At 42.8% G+C, this 19782-nt stretch overlaps 1 protein-coding gene across 1 annotated transcript; it reads left to right on the forward strand.

Moving 5' to 3' along the window:
• The first annotated feature begins 233 nt into the window (after positions 1-233).
• Positions 234-763, forward strand: LOC149175387 (subtilisin-like protease SBT1.5). The gene is made up of 2 exons (XM_089421125.1): positions 234-367; positions 538-763. Exons 1-2 carry the CDS (start codon positions 234-236, stop codon positions 761-763), a joined length of 360 nt encoding a protein of 119 aa, XP_089277251.1.
• Positions 764-19782: the final 19019 nt, after the last annotated feature.

The raw sequence follows: 19782 nt of genomic DNA on the forward strand, positions 1-19782 counted from the left end.
CCTTGACATGCCAAATGGAAGCGACCTGTGGGTGTATTCAAATTATGGCTCTGATGTGGTGATTGGTTTCCGACACAGGAATCTGACAAGAACGGTGGAGCTTCAACGATGAGGGGATGGGGCCCATTCCCAAGCACTGGAAAAGCGAATGTGAGAGTGGGGATAGTTTCAACAATATTGTCTACAACTGGAAGCTGGTAGGAGTGTGTGTTTTCCTGTAAGGCTACGCAATAATGTATGGTACCTTGGATGATGACACCATCGAGAAGTTCCATTCAGCGTGGGATTTGAAAGGCCATGGCATGCACACCTCCTCCATTGCCACTGGCCAGGGCATTGAGGGAGCTAGCGTGATGGGATATGTGCGGTGAATCACCAAAGGAATAGTGCCCCAGACACGTATTGCAGTCTAAAAGGTCTGTTGGACCTCTGGCTGCACTGATTCAGATGTAGCCTCTGGTATCGACCAGGCACTAGACAATGGAGTAGATGTTATTTCTATGTCAATCGCAGGAGGTAACTCTCCATATCTTATAGACAACTTTGCGATCGGCACCTTCGAGGCAGTGAAGCGGGGGTGTTGGTTTCTACGTCAGAAGGTAACGACGGCACCAAGGCTCAGTCAGTTGCAAATGTGGCCGTGTGGATGACCACAGTTGGGGCCGACACCCTGGATCGTGACTTCCCTGTCGATGTGTGGCTTGGCAATAGGATAGTCATCCATGGTGTGTCGTTGTACAGTGGAAAGGGATTGAATGCATAACTGTTATAGACAATTTTGTGCCTTACAGCATCAGGCATGAATTGTCAATAATCCAAGGGATCCAAAGTCCCTAAACATGATGTTCCTACCCCTAGAGGAACAAGGTCATCAAACCAACAGCTCTGAGATCAGTTCTCCACCTGAAAACACTAAAAAACAAGCAATCCTGAAATCAAAGCAGGTGCTCCACTAGGCTTCTGCGCTGAAACTCAACTCCTCCATGGTGTACCTGCGTTGCAAAGCAGGTAGAACAAAGGCCACCTGCGCTGAGCGAGATGGGACAAGTGGCACACTGAGTCATTGCTCTGGAATCTTCCAAAAATGACACTTGGATCAGGGATTTCGCCTTGTGATGAGTCAGAGCTCTGTTTCTCCAAGTGGAAGCAAGGTTCTCCAAGTGGACTCAAGAACTGAAGATCAACTGAAGAGAGAGAGGACACAAGGCAACTACACATCAGTTGCAAGCTGACTCATCCTTTCTCAATTCATCTATATATTGAGCTCTCTCCTATGAGCTCAGGAGGCTGGAATTTTGTGCAAAGTAATGATATGTTGTTGGTTTCACTATAGAACTATTGGGTGATTGCTTGAAGGAGGTGAAGAGGAGAAATTCTTTCTGCTGGGAGGTGTTGCTGGATTGGGGCCTTCAATGGTTGTAACATTCTCAGAACTTTACTTCTTCCATTAATAAAAGCTATTGAGGTTCTTCTATATGCACTTGTTTCAATGATGTATTGTGATAATTGTATATTTGATTTATGCTAATCCTTGAATCAGTTATGATTGCATGCTTCTTGTAGTTTCCTTCTTTGTTATTTTGCAGGATCTCATTGTAGCTGGGCCAGCAAAAGAGCAAGGAGCTGGGAGCAAGCAGCAAAGAGAAGAGTTTGGATTTGACATTAAGCGCAAGGCAACGGTTAGTGCATTTCTTCATTCTCTCTTGCTTTCGTAAAGAAGTAAACCTTAAGTAGTTTTCTTTACAGTTGTTTCTGAGGTACTATCACCCTTAGAGTGGGATAGGGTCATCCGAGTCAGATACTTTTCCCTACAACAAACTGGCGACGCTTTTGACTATATCAAAAGCGAAGTAGAGGGCAGCTACTCTAGCTCATTTCTGAGCATGTTCATGATTTGAAGAGCTGATCTACAAGGATCCTTGTAAGCTCTTAGTGATAGCTTTTCATCTTCCTTGTCATCCCTTAGTGTGTGCTTGACTGATAGCTTCCGATTTGAGCAAAAACTGTGAATTTTTGAGAAAATTGTGACCCGGAAACTGAGAAAACGCAACTTTCGTTTTCCAAAGCAGGTAGTACACAGGCTACCTGCTTTGCAACGCAGGTCCCGAAGGGGATACCTGCGCTGAGAGCCAGACTGGCTGTGCAGCACCTGCGTTGGCCCAATTTTGCCTTGTGCATTTGGGGTTTCCTCCCTTTTTCTTGCCTGTTTTCACTATAGATTTTGCAGCCAGTTACCAGTCTTGTACCTGTTCTGAAACCAACCTTACTTGCCATCATTCCGCCTCTGTTATATAACGAAATTGTACTTGTTCTTTTGTATTTCTTACATCATTTACAATTTCCCATAACGAAAGTGAACTAGTCTTGCTTTGGCCTCTTAGATCTGAACCTGTGTTAGGCATTTTGCTGGTCTAAAGAGTTAGCTTGTTTGTTGTCCATAGCTGATTAGTCTTTTTAGTTTCGTCATTATGGTTTGATTTCATGTATTTCCAGTGACTAAACAAGTAAATCTTAAGGTGTCTTTTGATTTTGGACAAACTTGTTTGTTTTCGCTTTAAATCGAAATCAAAGTTAAATAACAACTTTCTTTTTGTAATACATCAACATTAAGAAAGGGAAAAGAAAATACATGCATCGTGCATTTTGCATTTGAAAAAGTTTGCATGATGATTTAGGAGAAAGTGCATTAGTTTGTGCTGTATGAACTGTGTGAAAAGATATGCCTTCCTTCTCCCTCAGTAGTTAAGATTTTCATCAGTCAAAAAGATTTGAAAAAGCTTGCTTCTCATCTTAGGCTGCATTTAGGAATTTTTCATATACATCTCGTGGTGAACCTTGAAAGGCAAACTTTAAAAAGATCAACTTAAAATATACTGAATGAACCTAACAACGCATTGAAAAATAACGCAAACACATAGAGGTCTAAGCTAGAGACGTGTTCCGGCGTCGTTAAACGTAGTGACTGTCGATCTCTACGAAGGTGGGTGATTCCTCCTGAGGGACGATAGCACTAATACGGACTTGTGCTCCCACGTACCGTCGCGTATATATTGGGAGACCCCTATAGGCATTTATCCTTTATCCTTAGGAAGCCGTGTCGGCCGCCCTACTGATCGCGATGCAGTGAACACAGCATTCACGAAGATCGACCACCCGTACCGTAAAACGTATTCTGTGGTTTCGCGAAAGGTTTGGCACACCCTCTGCCTAGATCTCCAGAGCAGTTTCTTTTGGCCCTTTTCAAACTCTATAACTGAAAAGGTCCAACCGAGCATTTGTCACTTCGGGCTCATTAATACATCGAAGGAGACTAGAGTCATCTTTAGCTTTTTCTCGACTCTTAAAACATGAAAAAGCAAAGTTATGTCTAAAGGCGTCTAATAACATTCATTCAAATCGGAAACACAAATTTTCCCCTTTATATTTTAGTTGATCGAGTAATCCGCAATCGTGGAAGAAATTCAATTGAATATCCGTCGTTCTCGGAGGCTTGCGAGTCAACCGTCTTTGTCTCCGGAATCGAAAACAGTCCGGACAAAGCGAGCTCGTCGAACCAGTTCAAAATCTCCTTTAAAAGTTAGAACAAGTGTTCCAACAACATCTGAGATTCTGGTTACTCCAAACATTTCCGGAAACCCTGCCTCTATAGAAGAAGTTCAACCGCCACAGAAGAACAGTAATACTGATCCTAGTCTGGGGGCAAATACTTGTATAACTGAACCAGTTCCATCTGTAACCGGTCCAGAGAGTTTTGTTCCTCAAACATCTGTCGCTGTCGATACAACCCCTTCTTCGGCACCGGAAATATTTTACGGACCTGACGGTCTTCCTCTTCCACCTGGTCTGATTGCGATAGAGGAAATTATAGAGGAACCGCAAGTATCCACTCCAACTCATTTTGGAGTAGGGGTCACTCTATTTCCTGCTACAACAGAAGTTTGTCCATCACCAGTGGAAGTTCCTGTAGAATCACTAGGCAATCAATTGGATAGACTCAAAATGTCTGAACAACCGTCGACATCTAGGACTGTGTCCAATGACACGACGACGGCAGAATTACCTGCTGCAAATCCAACAATGTTCGCCGGCATACCATCTGTCCCAACTAGCTCTCAGTCGCTAGAAGGAGTCCACCAAGGGACTATCTCGGCAGTATGGTCTGTTCCTGTTTGTTCCGGAGTAATGTCTGGTAACTCTTATGGTGAGACTCAACAAATTGACCCTTTTGGGAATCAATTTAGGCCATCCAGTCCTCCAGGACAATCAATTGCCTTGAGTTCTGGATTACCACCGTATGGGGGGCAGTATGCCCTTTCATTACCCCCTCCGGGAGGGTACCCATACGGGAGTTCTCAACCTTATCCAAGTTATGGTGGAATTGCAAAAGTAGTTGGGTACATATGCTATCCCAGCCACCAAGAGTTGTATATTCTATGCAACAGTGTGTACCTGTGACGAACATCCCAACTACACCGGCTATTGTAACCGTGTCGCAAGTTCAAACGATGCCTGTTGTATGTCAACCTCAGATTTCTCAGGTTCTCATGCAACAGCCCCTTGACCCTGCGACCCAACCACAATCGCCTACTGGTGGGGCGACACAAGTACAATCGGGTACAATCACCCCACATCTTGGTCCAATGGTTAGTATAGCACAACAACCCATGGTATCGCAACCGTGGATAGTACAATACCAACAGCCACAATTCCAACAAGTGTACCAAGGTTCTGAACAGCAAATCTTTGCGAATACTGGACAACCATATATCCAAAATGGCCAAAATCAACCACTTTATAGTGGTCAAGTCCATCAACCGTATCAATCATACCAACATCAACTCCATTATGCTGGTATGCAAAGACCAACTGTTCAGGCAATTCCATCGTACCCTGGTTACGCTTCCCCTAACTTGAATCAATAGTTACCATTCGTGGCGACTTTAGAGTTGCCTGATTTACATCGGTTAACCAATGATCCAATCGCTTACGCCCCATGGTGGCCAGTGATCCCGCACAAACTTCCATCCGACATTCCTAAATTCAATGGAAATCCAGGTGAAGACCCGTCGAATCATGTGATGACATTTCATCTATGGTGTTCGTCGAACACTTTAAATGATGATTCGATAAGGCTTCGCCTCTTTCAGAGGACATTGACAGGTCCAGCGGCGAAATGGTATATAGAATTGCCAAGAGCTTTGTTCGACAATTTTAGCTCCCTTTCCACGACATTCTTAACCCACTTTCAATTACCAATAAGGTATGAAACGGGAACAGAGATATTGACCAACTTCAAGCAGACAACCGCCACTCATATATCAGATCATATACATGAGTGGCGACGTCGACGAAGAATGGTTAAAACATACGTTCCTGATCAGCTTTTAGCTGAGTGGTTTATAAAGTCGTTACTTCCGGCCATAACGGAAGATGTGGCAAAGGGGGGAGTCGTAACAGAAGAGCAGGTTATTGCTCGCGCGCAATATTTGGACTTAGTATATACTCAGTCCGGCACGCTCTATGACAAAATACCAGACGCCCCTAGACCAGAGTTTTCAATCCCTCCTCCTCCTAAATCAAATAGTGACTCTCATGCCGGCGATGGCGTGATTGGCACGGCAAACACAAATCCAAAAAGGGCCAATCAAAAGAAGGCCCGTAAGGATTTGAATCAAAATGCGCATGAGGAAATTCTTGCTTCGGAAGTAAATGCCGTATCGACAGATAAAGGCAAAAAAACCAATCAACCAGGAAGCAAGAAGAAACAAAACAAAGGGAAGAAGAATAAACAAGGTGAGTCATCCCCTAAGAAAAATTCTTCGAACCCTCCTGGGAATAGGAAACCGAATCCATGTCAAATATGCGATGACAAAGATCATAACACTAAGAATTGCCCATTCAAAGCTGAGCTAAAGAGGTTCTTTAAGAGTCCGCATACCTCAGCTGTGTCAAGTGATCCATTTCCTAACCCAGGTCAGAATCTGGTTGATAGTGGAAACGCTTCCCCGTCTCAAGTACTTATGTTGTCGATTTCGAAACAGCAAAATGATGCTTTGATTTCGACAAGGAACAAAGATTACGGGAATCCACAGGTGTCGAAAGATAAAGGTAAAGATCAACCTAGCAGTTCGACAACAACTTCGGCAGAAGTTGTACCCCCCATCACGCATGAATTAACGATAAAACCGCCAAAGGGAGTAGTACACAAGTCGACATTTAATCCTCGTGCCAGAGCGGCACAGCATTATAACATAGTAGAAGATTTGGCGCAATCGCCATCTGCTATGTCGACTCTTGAGGTACTACAACATTGCCCATCCCAAAGGCAGGCATTGTTATCAGCAATTGGTGGGGTGGATCCTAAAGATTCCAATCTGGTATCCTTTGATCACAAAGGGTATGATCCTCAGTTACCAGCTCAACTAGCTTTCCTCGTCCAAGTGAAAGCCCTCAACAAAACAGTTCATAGAACGATTATTGATGAGGGGGCATCGACATGTATTATGTCGATGAGTTGCTGGAAAACTTTAGGATCTCCAACCTTGTCGCGATCATCGACAACATTAAAAGCATTCGACGGAAGGACATATACCCCTTACGGTATCCTTAGTAACCTGAAAGTGGAACTAGGGAACAAAACAGTAGAAATAGATGTTGAAGTCATTGATGGCAATCTTGACTACAACATCCTACTGGGAAGACCATGGATTTATGCCATGCAAGCTGTTGTGTCGACTTATTTTAGGAAGATCGCATTCCCCTTTGAAGGAGGGATTACGGTCGTCGATCAACAAAACTTCCTCCCTAATGGTTCACAAGTTACAGGAAGCGTTCCCATGATCCATGGCAGCGACCGGTCGATTCAAGATATTGGAGTAGGTCTGTTGAAAGATCCCACTATGATGGGAACTTTCGCGCTACCACCTCCTAGTTGCATAGGAAATGTACCATTTGTAGCAACATGCAATATGGTATCCACCTTGAAAGACACAGAAGGCAAAGTCGCTATGGATCATGCAATGGTTTTGCCACCAAGCCCCATTGAAATATTGTAGCAATCAATGTTTCATGCCTGGGAGGCGAATCCCGATCAGCGCTCTTCGAGCGTTTGGGTAGATAGATCTAGAGAATATGGTACCCCATTAGATCCTTGGTCGAAAGTACATGGGACTGACGAAGGAATCTTACAATCAATGATGATTGAGGGGGCACCATGGAATGATCACCACCATCGTTCCCTTCTTCCGGAATACGAAGAAGATACTCAGAAAGATCTTTACCACCCTTCAGTCTTTGAATTCCTAACAAATACTGTAAACACGGTGGATTCTGAGCGAAACTTATCCAATATTGAAGAGACTATAGCCTTAAATATCTCGACCAAAACAGGTATTGTAGAGAGTATTCATGTTGGCAAAGGTTGTTCCCCTTCAGAACTGGAAATATATAACGCTCTCTTTCGCGAATTTAGAGATGTCTTTGCTTGGTCGTATGACGAAATGCCAGGCATCGACTCGAGTATCGTTGAACATGAAATTAAAATGTATCCTGATGTCAAACCAGTAAGACAACGGCTTCGACAGGTGCAGCCTAAGAAAGCCGCTGCCATTAAAGCAGAAGTTGAGAAACTTCTCCATGCTGGATTCATCTACCCGGTTCCTCTAACCGATTGGGTATCGAATATTGTTCCTGTTATGAAAAAACAAGGAACAATACGAGTGTGCGTCGATTATAGAGATGTAAATCAAGCTTGTCCGAAGGACAACTACCCTACACCCTTCATCGACCAGATAATTGATGAATGCGCCGGATGTGAAATCTTTTCCTTTATGGACGGATTCTCCGGGTATAATCAAATTAATATCCGCCCGCAGGACCAGTCAAAGACTGCATTTATATGTCCGTGGGGCACATTCGCTTATCGAAAATTACCCTTTGGCTTGAAGAACGCAGGGGCGACTTTTCAGAGGGCTATGAATTATGCCTTCCATGACATCAAGAGCATTGTTCAACCATATCTCGACGATCTTCCGGCTCATTCGCGAAAGCGGACTGATCATCCGCAGCATTTAAGAGCGATATTTCTACGTTGCCGACACTACAAGATAAGACTCAACCCACACAAGTGTGTGTTTTGCGTCGGTTCTGGTCGTTTACTTGGCTTTGTAGTCTCTAAAGATGGGATTCGTCTCGACCCTTGTAAGGTTCAGGCAATCATCAATTTGCCTCCACCTTCGAATTTGCTTCAGATTCAGAAACTCCAAGGGAAAGCAAACTTTCTGAGGAGGTTCATTCCAAATTACGCAGAACTTGCTAAAGGTTATACACGTCTTTTGAAAAAAGATGTACCCTTCGATTGGGACCAGGTTGCGCAAGCTTCCTTTGACGCTTTGAAAGAATCTCTAGTAAAAGCATCATTAATGTACGCCCCAGATTATCTTAGGGATTTTAACCTGTATCTAGCTGCAGCAGATACAACCATTGCGATGGTTTTAGTTCAAGAAGTCGATGGAGTTGAACATCCTGTATATTATTTAAGTAAAAACTTAAATGATACAGAAAGTAAATATTCTTACGTTGAAAAGCTAGCGCTTGCTGCTGTTCAAGCGGTACAGAGATTTCGACATTATATCCTCTTTAGCAAAACTACCATTCTGTCAGATTGCAACCCCATGACTTATATACTGTCACGACAGTTGCTGGGGGGCAAGTATTCCAAATGGATAGCGATTCTTCAAGAGTTTGATCTGGAATTTGTGAAATCCAAGTCAAAGAAAGCTCTGGTATTCGCAGAATTATTATGCGACCTCCCTTCGTCGTCCAACGATGAAACCTCCAAGGAATCAATCGTGGACGAGACTTTGTTTCTGATATCTGCAAACGATGAATGGTATGGAGATATAATTATCTATCTCCAAACCCAAAAGTTTCGGCCAGACACCTCACACTCCGAACAGAAACGTATACGATACCAAGCAAAAGACTACATGATCGTCGGTGATACTCTTTACCGTCGTGGTATCGATACCGTTCTGAGGAGGTGTCTCACCCATGAAGAAGCCGAAAAAGCCCTGAATGAGTGTCATTCAGGCGCGTGTGGGGGGCATCAATCAGGTTTCGCTACAGCCCAAAAGATATTAAGAGCTGGATATTTTTGGCCAACAATGTTCAAAGATTGCATAATCGCAGTCCGAAGTTGCCATTCCTGCCAAATCTTTGATAGCAAAACCAGAAGACCACCCGCACCCCTGCAACCAATAGTTGCAGTTGGGCCTTTCGCCAAATGGGGCATCGATTTCATGCAATGTAACCCCACCTCGACCGGGGGGCATGGGCATATTATAGTCGTAGTAGACTATTTTACCAAGTGGGCCGAGGCGATGCCTACATTGGACAATACCGGTGAAACAGCTGCCCTATTCTTTTTCAATCATGTAGTCGCCAGGTTCGGCGTACCCCAGGCTATAGTTACAGATCATGGATCGCATTTCCGCAATCACATGATAGTCGAATTAGCTGCCAAATTAGGGCTATCTCACGACAGCTCTACTCCGTATTATCCACAAGCCAACGGACAAGTTGAGGCAATCAACAAAGTCCTGAAGCGTATGTTGCAAAGGATGATCGGGGTTCATAAAAGAAGATGGCACCTAATCCTGTATGCAGCCTTGTGGGCCTACCGAACCTCGGTAAGAAACGCAACCGGATTCACACCTTTCCAATTGGTGTACGGTCTAGAAGCAGTCTTACCGATCCAGTGTGAAATTTCGTCGCTTAAACTCGCAATTGATCTCCTCCCCGGAACTTCGGAAGAAGAGGCTCGTTTCTTGGAATTAATCCACTTGGATGAAACCCGTCGTGATGCCGCTTTGGCTAACGAAGCCCATAAGAAACGAGTCAAGGCTCAGTTCGACAAAAATGTCAAACCCCGTGTCTTCTCAGAAGGTGATTTGGTCTTGCTTTATGACCAAGAATCCGATAAATTAGGAGCAGGTAAATTCAATTCCTTATGGATGGGCCCCTATATTGTTAAAAGAGTGTTAGCAAAAGGAGCCTACGAGTTAATAGATTACGACGGAATTCCACTGGCGCAGCCCCGGAACGGGCTGTACCTCAAGCGTTACTATGCTTAAATAGTAACCTGCATGCTTTTGTTGTATTTTGTTTTCGCCAAAGTTCTTGTTCTGGTTGAGTGATTCCCCTTTTTCATTCGTTGCAGATGTCAAACCTTATGGAGACATGTGTTGGATATGCCGACGGAGCGAGTCGTAGTTCGCGGAACCTATCCTCCGCAGCATGGGCCATTTTTTATCCAAGTGGCGAGTTAGTAAGTTTCAGAGGTGTATGTATTGGGCAATCAACGAATAACATCGCTGAGTATAGCGCGTTGATAGAACTACTCTCTGATGCCATCACACGAGGCATACGCCGACTAATTGTCAGGCTAGACTCACAGCTCGTAGTACTACAACTCAATGGTATATATTCTGTTCGTAATCCAGCTATTTATCGCATGTTCCTAAGAGTAAAGATCTTGGAAAGACGATTTGATTCAATTCAATATCAACATATTTCGAGAAATCTAAACACATTAACTGACTCATTGGCAAACTATGTGTTAGATAGACATTTGCAACATTTATAAAAAGGACACATCATAAAAAGTGTACATATGAATCATCCAAATCAACCAGAATGAGACTCGAAAATCAAAATATATATAAGCTGTTCATAAAGTTCATACATAATGTCCTGTAACCGAGACAAAAATTGGTCATGTGACCTAAAAACTCAAAAATGCTAGGGGGCACCCTAGCCTAGTGATGCTCCTGATAGTAAGCCACAGTCTGTGCTATCATGCGCAGAAGACGGGTCCATCGTCTAGGTACACCGATAGTATGCTGCTGCATCGGTAAAGGTAACTCGTCAATCTGTACATCCGGAAGACCACGGGTAAGGTTCTCAACCTGCCCCTGCACAGCTCTAAGGGTCTCAGTATCGCTAAGATCACGGATAATAACTCTCCGAGCAGGTTCCTCTGCCGGAGCAGCAACAGGTGGTCTCAGACGAACTGTCGGACGAACAGGACCGACATCTGCAAGCACACATGAGTTCAATTAAAGTCTTGATAGAATAAAGCACAAGAACATTATAAATGAAAACAATGAATAGTAATATGGTTGAAGTTCTTACCAGTAGCATCCCACTGAGCACCGTCTGGCAGTACCATATCCGGATCACCCCGGAAATCCATACCAACATATGGGTACTCGGAAAAAGCCATCTCCTGGCGATCGAACCACCTGAAGAAAGCGGCATTGAAAGAAATCTGGGATTGACCTGCATGTCTGGACATGTGATCGACCCATCGCTGCATACGTGGCTCGGTAGGAGAAGGCACTCCGAGATCAATGTACTGAGGTTGCATCAAAGGGATCTTCTCCAAGGCGAAGGCAGTTAGAATCGAACCAAAACCAAAGTTCTTCAGCTTCCCGTCCTTCACCTTGTTCAGTTGACTTTTCATTTGAGTAAGCACTGCATCACTCCAGTTGAAGATCTTCGGTTGGAGACACTCCAAGGCATGCTGCATATGAGACCTGTTGGCAACATGTAAAGATGCGCTGCCGGCCATCCTACCAAGAGTATACAGAATAGACCTGAGAGGCCTGCTAGTAACATCACGGATGACTACCTTGCCGTCTCTGCTCGGCTGGGACCCCTCCCTGCAATACTGGCGGACATAGTCTCTCACGGAATCATTCCCCCGAACTGTACCAGATAAAGAAATGAGGGCACCCCGCCTTGACAAGCCAGTCAAGAAGTAAATGTCTGTCACGGTCAATGGAATAGGCTTGTTCCTGATCTGGAATACTTGGTTAACAGGATCCCAAGCATCAAGCATATACTGCAGTAGTGAAATCTGTGCTCTCATGCTTGAGATACGGAAAAACTTCAGCATACCACAGTCTCGTAGCGCGCCCACCGTAACAGGATCATGAAGGGCAATCATATCTTCTTCTTCATGTTCTCGTTCTCGCCATGTGAGGGCCATCTTGATCAAGAATCCCTGCAAAACAAACAAGAGAATGAGTCAGCTCCTGAAATTGATGAAAAACTGGCGAAAATTTCATCAAAATCTGTAAAAAATTGGTGTTTTTATGCCCCAACGCAGGTGCCCAGTGTACTACCTGCGTTGGGGGACAAGCTACCTTCAAACAGCTTGGATCCCAACGCAGTTTTCGAATGGGGAACCTGCGCTGATCAGAGGGCGCCCTGGCAAAACCCCAGAGGCTCAATAGAACAGCAAAACAGGCATAAAACAGGAAAATGAAACCATGAAAATGAAGAGCTAAGGTTTAGCTCCTACCTGGTCCAAACGGCGCCGAAAATCGTCCGCAGAATCTCCCGGAATCAGCTGATGAAAATCAAGGGGAAAGAGGCTCCTCCAAAGCTCCAACAAACAAAATGCAAATGAAATGGTAAAGTGAGAGGTAAAAACCCTTTTTATTTGCTTTCTTACGTAATTCAAGGTAAATATTAATGTGTTAATCTCATTTTCAAGTAAATATTACTCATTTCTAACTAGTTTGTTGCAGCAATTTGAAAATGCAGTGCTATCAGTGAAAAAGAGAAGCTAGTTATGGTAAAAAATCAAAAGTAAACCATATAATTGAGCAGTTTTAGCACACAGTTCATGCTCGTTAAAAAATAAACGCAAGATTCGAGCAGTTTTAGCACATAGTTCATGCTCGTTAAAAAATAAACATAAGTTGTGAGCAATCTTCCCCTAGAGTTCAAGCTCACCCAGAAAAAATGAACCGGTAAATAACCTTGGTAAATGTAACCTTTGACAGCCATATTTCGTGTTCTGGCAGTCTCACCTCCATCCGTTCATTTGGCCAATCGTTCATCTCCATATGTTTGTTTACCCATTTTGAGGAACAGCTGCGAAGAGTGATTTCACTTAGCCATCCTTGTGACACTGCCGTGATTGGAAAATTCCAACCTGTACCTGGAATCTGCTGCTATCCCTGTTTATCACTCGTTCCTCAAAAGACGAGTCTTCTTTGAGCTCTTTTCTCCTGACTCGTAAAATATGAAAAGTTTGCCGAGTTTTGGCCTTCCAGCTCGTTAAACGACCGGAAGAGCTATCCCTCCTCTAGATTTTAATCTTTTTGGACCTGAGGGATTATTGCACAAAAAGATCGAGCGCTTGTTTTGTTCGGCTCGTTAAAGCAATCGAAAATTCATCCCTTCTGTATTGTTTTATACTTTTTCGGACTTAAGGGATTAGATGACGAAAAAGGAATTCTGGAGTTGACTTTATGTACCTTTTCAGACTCTCTAAAAATGAAAAGGACCGAGTTATCCTTGTCGTTAGACTCGTTAAATTCATTAAATAGCGACAAACTTGTCTTTAGACGAGAACGAGTTTCCCTATCGCTAGGCTCGTTAAAACATAGCGATGGGCTTGCCCGAAGGGCAGGTTATAGAACAAGCATATGTTATCCTCCTCAAGCTTGATAAAAATAAAGAGGTACTGGTCAGCAATGACTGGGAAAAATTGGGAGAACCTCACAACTTTAATGGTAGCAAGTCGCTCTTGAACATGACACTTTGTCCTCCGTATCACATCGGGTTGGGTTGTTTCATTCACCGGTCTCATCACCATGGTCCTCGCCACACCATCCACATTTGGGGTAATGCTACCAATCCATCACATCAGTGTCGTTATATGTTCAAGAGATGTTGTTCTGCAAAGAGTCAACCGTGTCCCATCCACTGCCATACATTGTCCTTCATCCATTTCATGACCGCCACCCTGAATCATACATCACAGTTTGTTTTCACCTCATCACAATCACTAGCTCCGTTCCGTGTCACTGATGTGGGATTCATTAAGGCCCTCCTTTGACGGATCGCTCCTTGTCGACATCAGCTCATTATCCAAGGAGTTGATCTAGGAACAACCCCTTCAGTACTTTGAAGCTTGCATGCCTCAATGGCAAGTTTCTCACTTCCGGCGACAGGTATACATCAATGACCTTCGACCAGAAGATTTTGCATGGTGGTCGACGCCAAGTCCTTTATTCCCACCATGTGAATTGTACTGCCGTACCTTGAGGGTCATCATCCTTATCGGTGATTCCTCTCGCGCTTGTTAACGGTTTACATCATTGACCGGTAATCAAGCGATGTCTTTCCATGTTCGACTTCAAGAAATTCTCACATGGATCGACTTGTGCATCGAGTGAAGATCGGAAGAGATTGAAGACCCCGGATCTAGTTTCATCCATCCGCGCTGCGATATATATTCAGGATATAAAGACATTTGATATGTACATCATTGCAGCAGATGATCATCCTTCTCAAAGGATGATAATTTCAGCAGAGAATTATCAGTCTATCATCAGACGATCGTCTGTGCTATGTACCAAAATGAATTTATAAAGCTGAGCATGGGAATGCCCGCCTCAGCTAGATCATGAAAAAGAATGAAAAATAATGTATTGTATTGTATCTTATTACAGGACACTTCTCAGCAGATTGAATGAACTTCGGATCCTCCTAATAAAGCATTTCACCCGATAAACGACCTCATACTTTAGGGGGCATCTGTTATAGACAATTTTGTGCCTTACAGCATCAAGCATGAATTGTCAATAATCCAAGGGATCCAAAGTCCCTAAACATGATGTTCCTACCCCTAGAGGAACAAGGTCAGCAAACCAACAGCTCTGAGATCAGTTCTCCACCTGAAAACACTCAAAAACAAGCAATCCTGAAATCAAAGCAGGTGCTCCACTAGGCTTCTGCGCTGAAACTCAACTCCTCCATGGTGTACCTGCGTTGCAAAGCAGGTAGAACAAAGGCCACCTGCGCTGAGCGAGATGGGACAAGTGGCACACTGAGTCATTGCTCTGGAATCTTCCAAAAATGACACTTGGATCAGGGATTTCGCCTTGTGATGAGTCAGAGGCTCTGTTTCTCCAAGTGGAAGCAAGGTTCTCCAAGTGGACTCAAGAACTGAAGATCAACTGAAGAGAGAGAGGACACAAGGCAGCTACACATCAGTTGCAAGCTGACTCATCCTTTCTCAATTCATCTATATATTGAGCTCTCTCCTATGAGCTCAGGAGGCTGGAATTTTGTGCAAAGTAATGATATGCTGTTGGTTTCACTATAGAACTATTGGGTGATTGCTTGAAGGAGGTGAAGAGGAGAAATTCTTTCTGCTGGGAGGTGTTGCTGGATTGGGGCCTTCAATGGTTGTAACATTCTCAGAACTTTACTTCTTCCATTAATAAAAGCTATTGAGGTTCTTCTATATGCACTTGTTTCAATGATGTATTGTGATAATTGTATATTTGATTTATGCTAATCCTTGAATCAGTTATGATTGCATGCTTCTTGTAGTTTCCTTCTTTGTTATTTTGCAGGATCTCATTGTAGTTGGGCCAGCAAAAGAGCAAGGAGCTGGGAGCAAGCAGCAAAGAGAAGAGTTTGGATTCGACATTAAGCGCAAGGCAACGGTTAGTGCATTTCTTCATTCTCTCTTGCTTTCGTAAAGAAGTAAACCTTAAGTAGTTTTCTTTACAGTTGTTTCTGAGGTACTATCACCCTTAGAGTGGGATAGGGTCATCCGAGTCGGATACTTTTCCCTACAACAATAACGTCTAGTGCCTCTTTTCTATCCTCAAGAGAACAATGGTAGCAATTCCTCATCTACTTTGTGAAAGGAGGGGTCCTTGGATCCCAAAATTGTGAGTGGCAAGATCGTGTTGTGTCTGCCTAGTGAAAATTCTAGGGCGGAGAAAGGGGTTGTGGTCATGCAGGCGAGAGATGTAGGCATGATTATTTCAAATACCGACTTTGATGGTGAAGGGCTTCTTCCCAGTGCTAATCTTCTCCCCTCTGTTGCAGTTGGTAGCGCTAATGGGATTCGATCCGCCAATACATCATATCAACCCAATACCCTATCGTGATCTGGAATTTATGTAGGACAAAGAATTAAAGGTATTACAGACTCATGTGCATGGATGTGCCTATGTTACTTATGCAACAGATCGATAAGATTGCTAGAATACGTAGACACTAAGGAAATTAGAGAAAACATAATAGTCAAACATGTAAACACAAAAATTTTAATAAGGAGTTCACCCAATGCTCTTGGGCTACGTCTCCTGTCCAGCCTTCAGTGGTGGCCTCTCTATTATGTTTTCAAGAAGAGTTTTTTTTACAACAGTGAGCATGATTCGAGTCTCACTAAACAGATAAAAGTCAGCAGGAATGGAGTGCACAGACTCTCCTTACTGAAACTCGACCTTTGATGGTCACAATAGTATGACAGGCCTATGCCGAGGAGTTTGCTTGAACCTCTCAAGCCTTCAATGGAGTACACAGACTCTCTGACCCTCTTTGGCTTTATCTGGCTTGATGCTACCTTCAGGTCAGCTCGGCTTCTACTCTCTGTTCTCTGCTATTAGCTTTCTGCGTCTAGCTAACTCTTTTCTACCTGCTCTGCCTCTGTCAGTTCATAGCTTTTAAATCCAGTATATTCTTTGACTGCTCAATTCTGTTTCCCATCCTTCTGGTTTCCTTGTCCTCTTTCCGTTCAAATTCGTCGACCCTGCATCATCATCATTGGGTAACGCCTCACAAGGAGGTGGCCACCTGTTTCCTAACAAACTAGGTGTCAGATTCCCTGAATCATATTAGAATGGTTGTTAATTATGTTTGCTTCAAGATCACCTGCGAAACATGAATCATTTTCCAACTCATCATCTGCGTTCAAATCCCCTTTAATCTTGTTTTTTGACTTGTCAAATCCGGTCAGTCATCGGGATGCGCCTCCACTGTTGATCTAGGCTCCCTAGATCCTACAGTCATCATTCATATCAGGGGGGCAAGTTGTCTGACATTTACCTATCTGATGCGAGTGATTTTCTCTCTCATCCGCCGGACACGTGTCGCTCGATGTGTGGCATCGGGCAAGACTCAGTGAAAACTGCTTACCACCTCGAAGCCTTTCGATATCCTATCGGTTTGTGGAACCCTATGCTACGGAACTGAATACATTCCTTTTCAGCATTTTATAGCATTTTCGGGTCTGGGTGCTTCGGGGCTTTCCTTCACTGAGAGGGATGCCCTTAGCGCTAATCGCATATCAAAAACCACCCCCATTTCTTGGTTTGACCTCCGGTTTTTGCAATTTGTGCCATTGCGCGTTACCATGGGCCAATGGTCTACGTGCTCGACTGAGGGTCCTCGTTGCTCCGCTCTGGCCACAGCTGCAACTGTTACGAGGATTGCTTCTGATAACTTGATTTTTCTAAGGCTTTGAATCTTCTAGCATACTTTGAAATAGTCATGAAAACTTAGAGAGTGTTTAGGATCCAATTCGGATCATGACCTTCCCACTGACAAAGCTTATGGACCACCAAAAGTTGGTTTTATTTTAAGCATGAATCAAGTGAGGGTGTTTCTTCCTCGCTTGCTAAATTTCTATCCATTTCACACTACTTGAATTTGAACCTTTGAGTCCAATCCTGAGGTACTCAACATTCCCTCTGCACGTGGTTCTTACCTTGCTGTCCAGAACTGTATCTTCCTGCAATTCATTAAGATATTCAGGTAACTGATCATCAATAGAAAGCAATTGAATCTGCTCTTTAGGATCTTCAATTAATGAAGGTTCAAATAGTCTCAAGCTGTCTGTATTAATAACTGAGTAGGTGTGCATGTAAGCTGGTAGATCAAGGCGAAAACATTCTCACCAATTTCCTTAAGTATCTTGAAAGGTCCATACCTTATTGGCTTTAGCTTCTTACCTTCATCTTGCATTCTGTCTTTACTGATATACAACCAAACTTGATAACCAACTTGGAAACTATGCTCCATCCGATGCTTATCATGCCTTGCCTTGTACTTGGCTTAGCTCTTTTCCAGCCGTTCCTGTACTACCTGGTGAATCTTTTGGATTTGTTCAATAAACTTGGTTTCCTTGTCCATATCATTGTGTCCATCAACCGCTATGTCTTTACCAAAGACAAAATCCAAGGGAGACCTTGGTGTGAAACCAAAATAGGTCTCAAAAGGAGATCTCTATGTAGAAGAATGTTTAGCTTGGTTGTAAGCATGATGTACATAACATTAATGTTCATCCCAAAGTTTGGGATGCTTACTGCAATAGCCTCTGATAAAATGGATTACTATCCTATTGACCACTTCTGTTTGGCCATCTGTTTGCAGATTAAAAGATGTTCTATTCTTCAGTCTGCTGTCTATCAATCCCCACAAACTCGACCAAAATTTCCCAATAAATTGGGTATCTCAATCAGATATAATGGAAGTGGGTAATCCAAAATGAATCCATACATGCTGAAAGAACAACTTTGCAGTTTGTTCAACTATAATCTATTTGTTATAAGGTATCAAAATACACATTTTGTTGAACCTATCCACAACAACATATAAATAGTCATGACCTTTCCTAGATTTAGGCAGTCCTCCAACAAAGTCCATGGAAACACTTTCCCAAGGATGAGAAGGAATTGGTAGTGAAGTGTACAAGCCTAGCTTTCTATTACTGGGTTTGCTTTTTGCACACATAGTACACCCTCTTACATATCTAAAAACTGTCTCATTCATTTTTTGCCAATAACAAAATCTTTGCAACTGTGCAACTGTTTTACTTACACCAAAGTGACCTGATATTAGAGAAGTGTGTGCTTCTCAAATTATCTTTACTGTTTCAGTTCATGGAATGCATAGCTTCCCAAAATTATACAAGAGTTGGTCCTTAACATGATAGTCCAATTCTCCTATTTGTTTGCTTTGACTTAAAGTTGAATATACATCTTTAAAATCTATATCTTGAGCATATTGTTCAATGTAGCTCCCATGCAACACTGAATTATCCTTAAGTATAGTAGATTCATTTATAACTAGTTTGGACAACATATCTGCAACTTTATTATGTATTCCCTTTTTATATCTGATGACTTTATGAAATTGTTGTAGAAAACCCATCCATCTATAGTGTCTTAATTGCTGCAACTTAGTTTGGGAGTGTAGATATTGAAGGGGTTGATGATCAATATGTATAACTGTCTCTTTGCCGAATAAATATTGTTTCCACTTTTTCACACTCTATACTAATGCATACAATTCTTTATCATATGTGGGATAATTAATTACTGCAATATTAAATGTCTCAGAATGATAACATATCGGTTTACCATGCTGCATCAACACTGCTCCCATGGCATAGTCACTGCCATCCATTTGAATCTCAAATGGTCTTTGAAGATCGAGCAGTGCTAGTAATGGTGTTGTACTAATCTTTTCTTTCAAGGTGTCAAAGGCTTTCTGCTGTTTGCCTCCCCACTGAAACACCTTGTTCAATCCTGTTAAAGCATGTAAGGGAGCTGGAATTAAGGAAACGTTAAATATAAACTTTCTCCAATATTGTGTTGCTCCTAAGAAGCTTCTAACTTCTGTAGTAAATTTACGTTTAGGCCAGTTACAATGACTTCAACCTTAGAGGGATCTATCTTCAGTTCACCACCCCCTACTATATGACCCAAATAATTAAAAGATGTTTTGCAAAATTCACATGTTGAGAGTTTAACATAAAGATTTTCTCTTTTCAAAACATCTAGAGTCTGCTTAACATGATTTAAATTTTCTTTCCACATTTTGCTTAATATAAGAATGTCATCCAAATATACAATAACAAAATCATCAAGAAAAGGTCTGAGTACATCATTCATTACTCTC

This window comes from Pinus tabuliformis, chromosome 4_1 (genome assembly GCF_031772625.1).
Source record: "Pinus tabuliformis cultivar Carrire ecotype Pingquan chromosome 4_1, CPIR1, whole genome shotgun sequence".
In the NCBI taxonomy this organism is placed as follows: domain Eukaryota; kingdom Viridiplantae; phylum Streptophyta; class Pinopsida; order Pinales; family Pinaceae; genus Pinus; species Pinus tabuliformis.

Bases quoted from the DNA above. Each gene is read 5' to 3' on its own strand.
- LOC149175387 (XM_089421125.1), top strand. From the start codon at position 234: ATGTATGGTACCTTGGATGATGACACCATCGAGAAGTTCCATTCAGCG. The intron at 368-537 runs GTGAATCACCAA...CATATCTTATAG, and splicing joins AGCGTGATGGGATATGTGCG to ACAACTTTGCGATCGGCACC.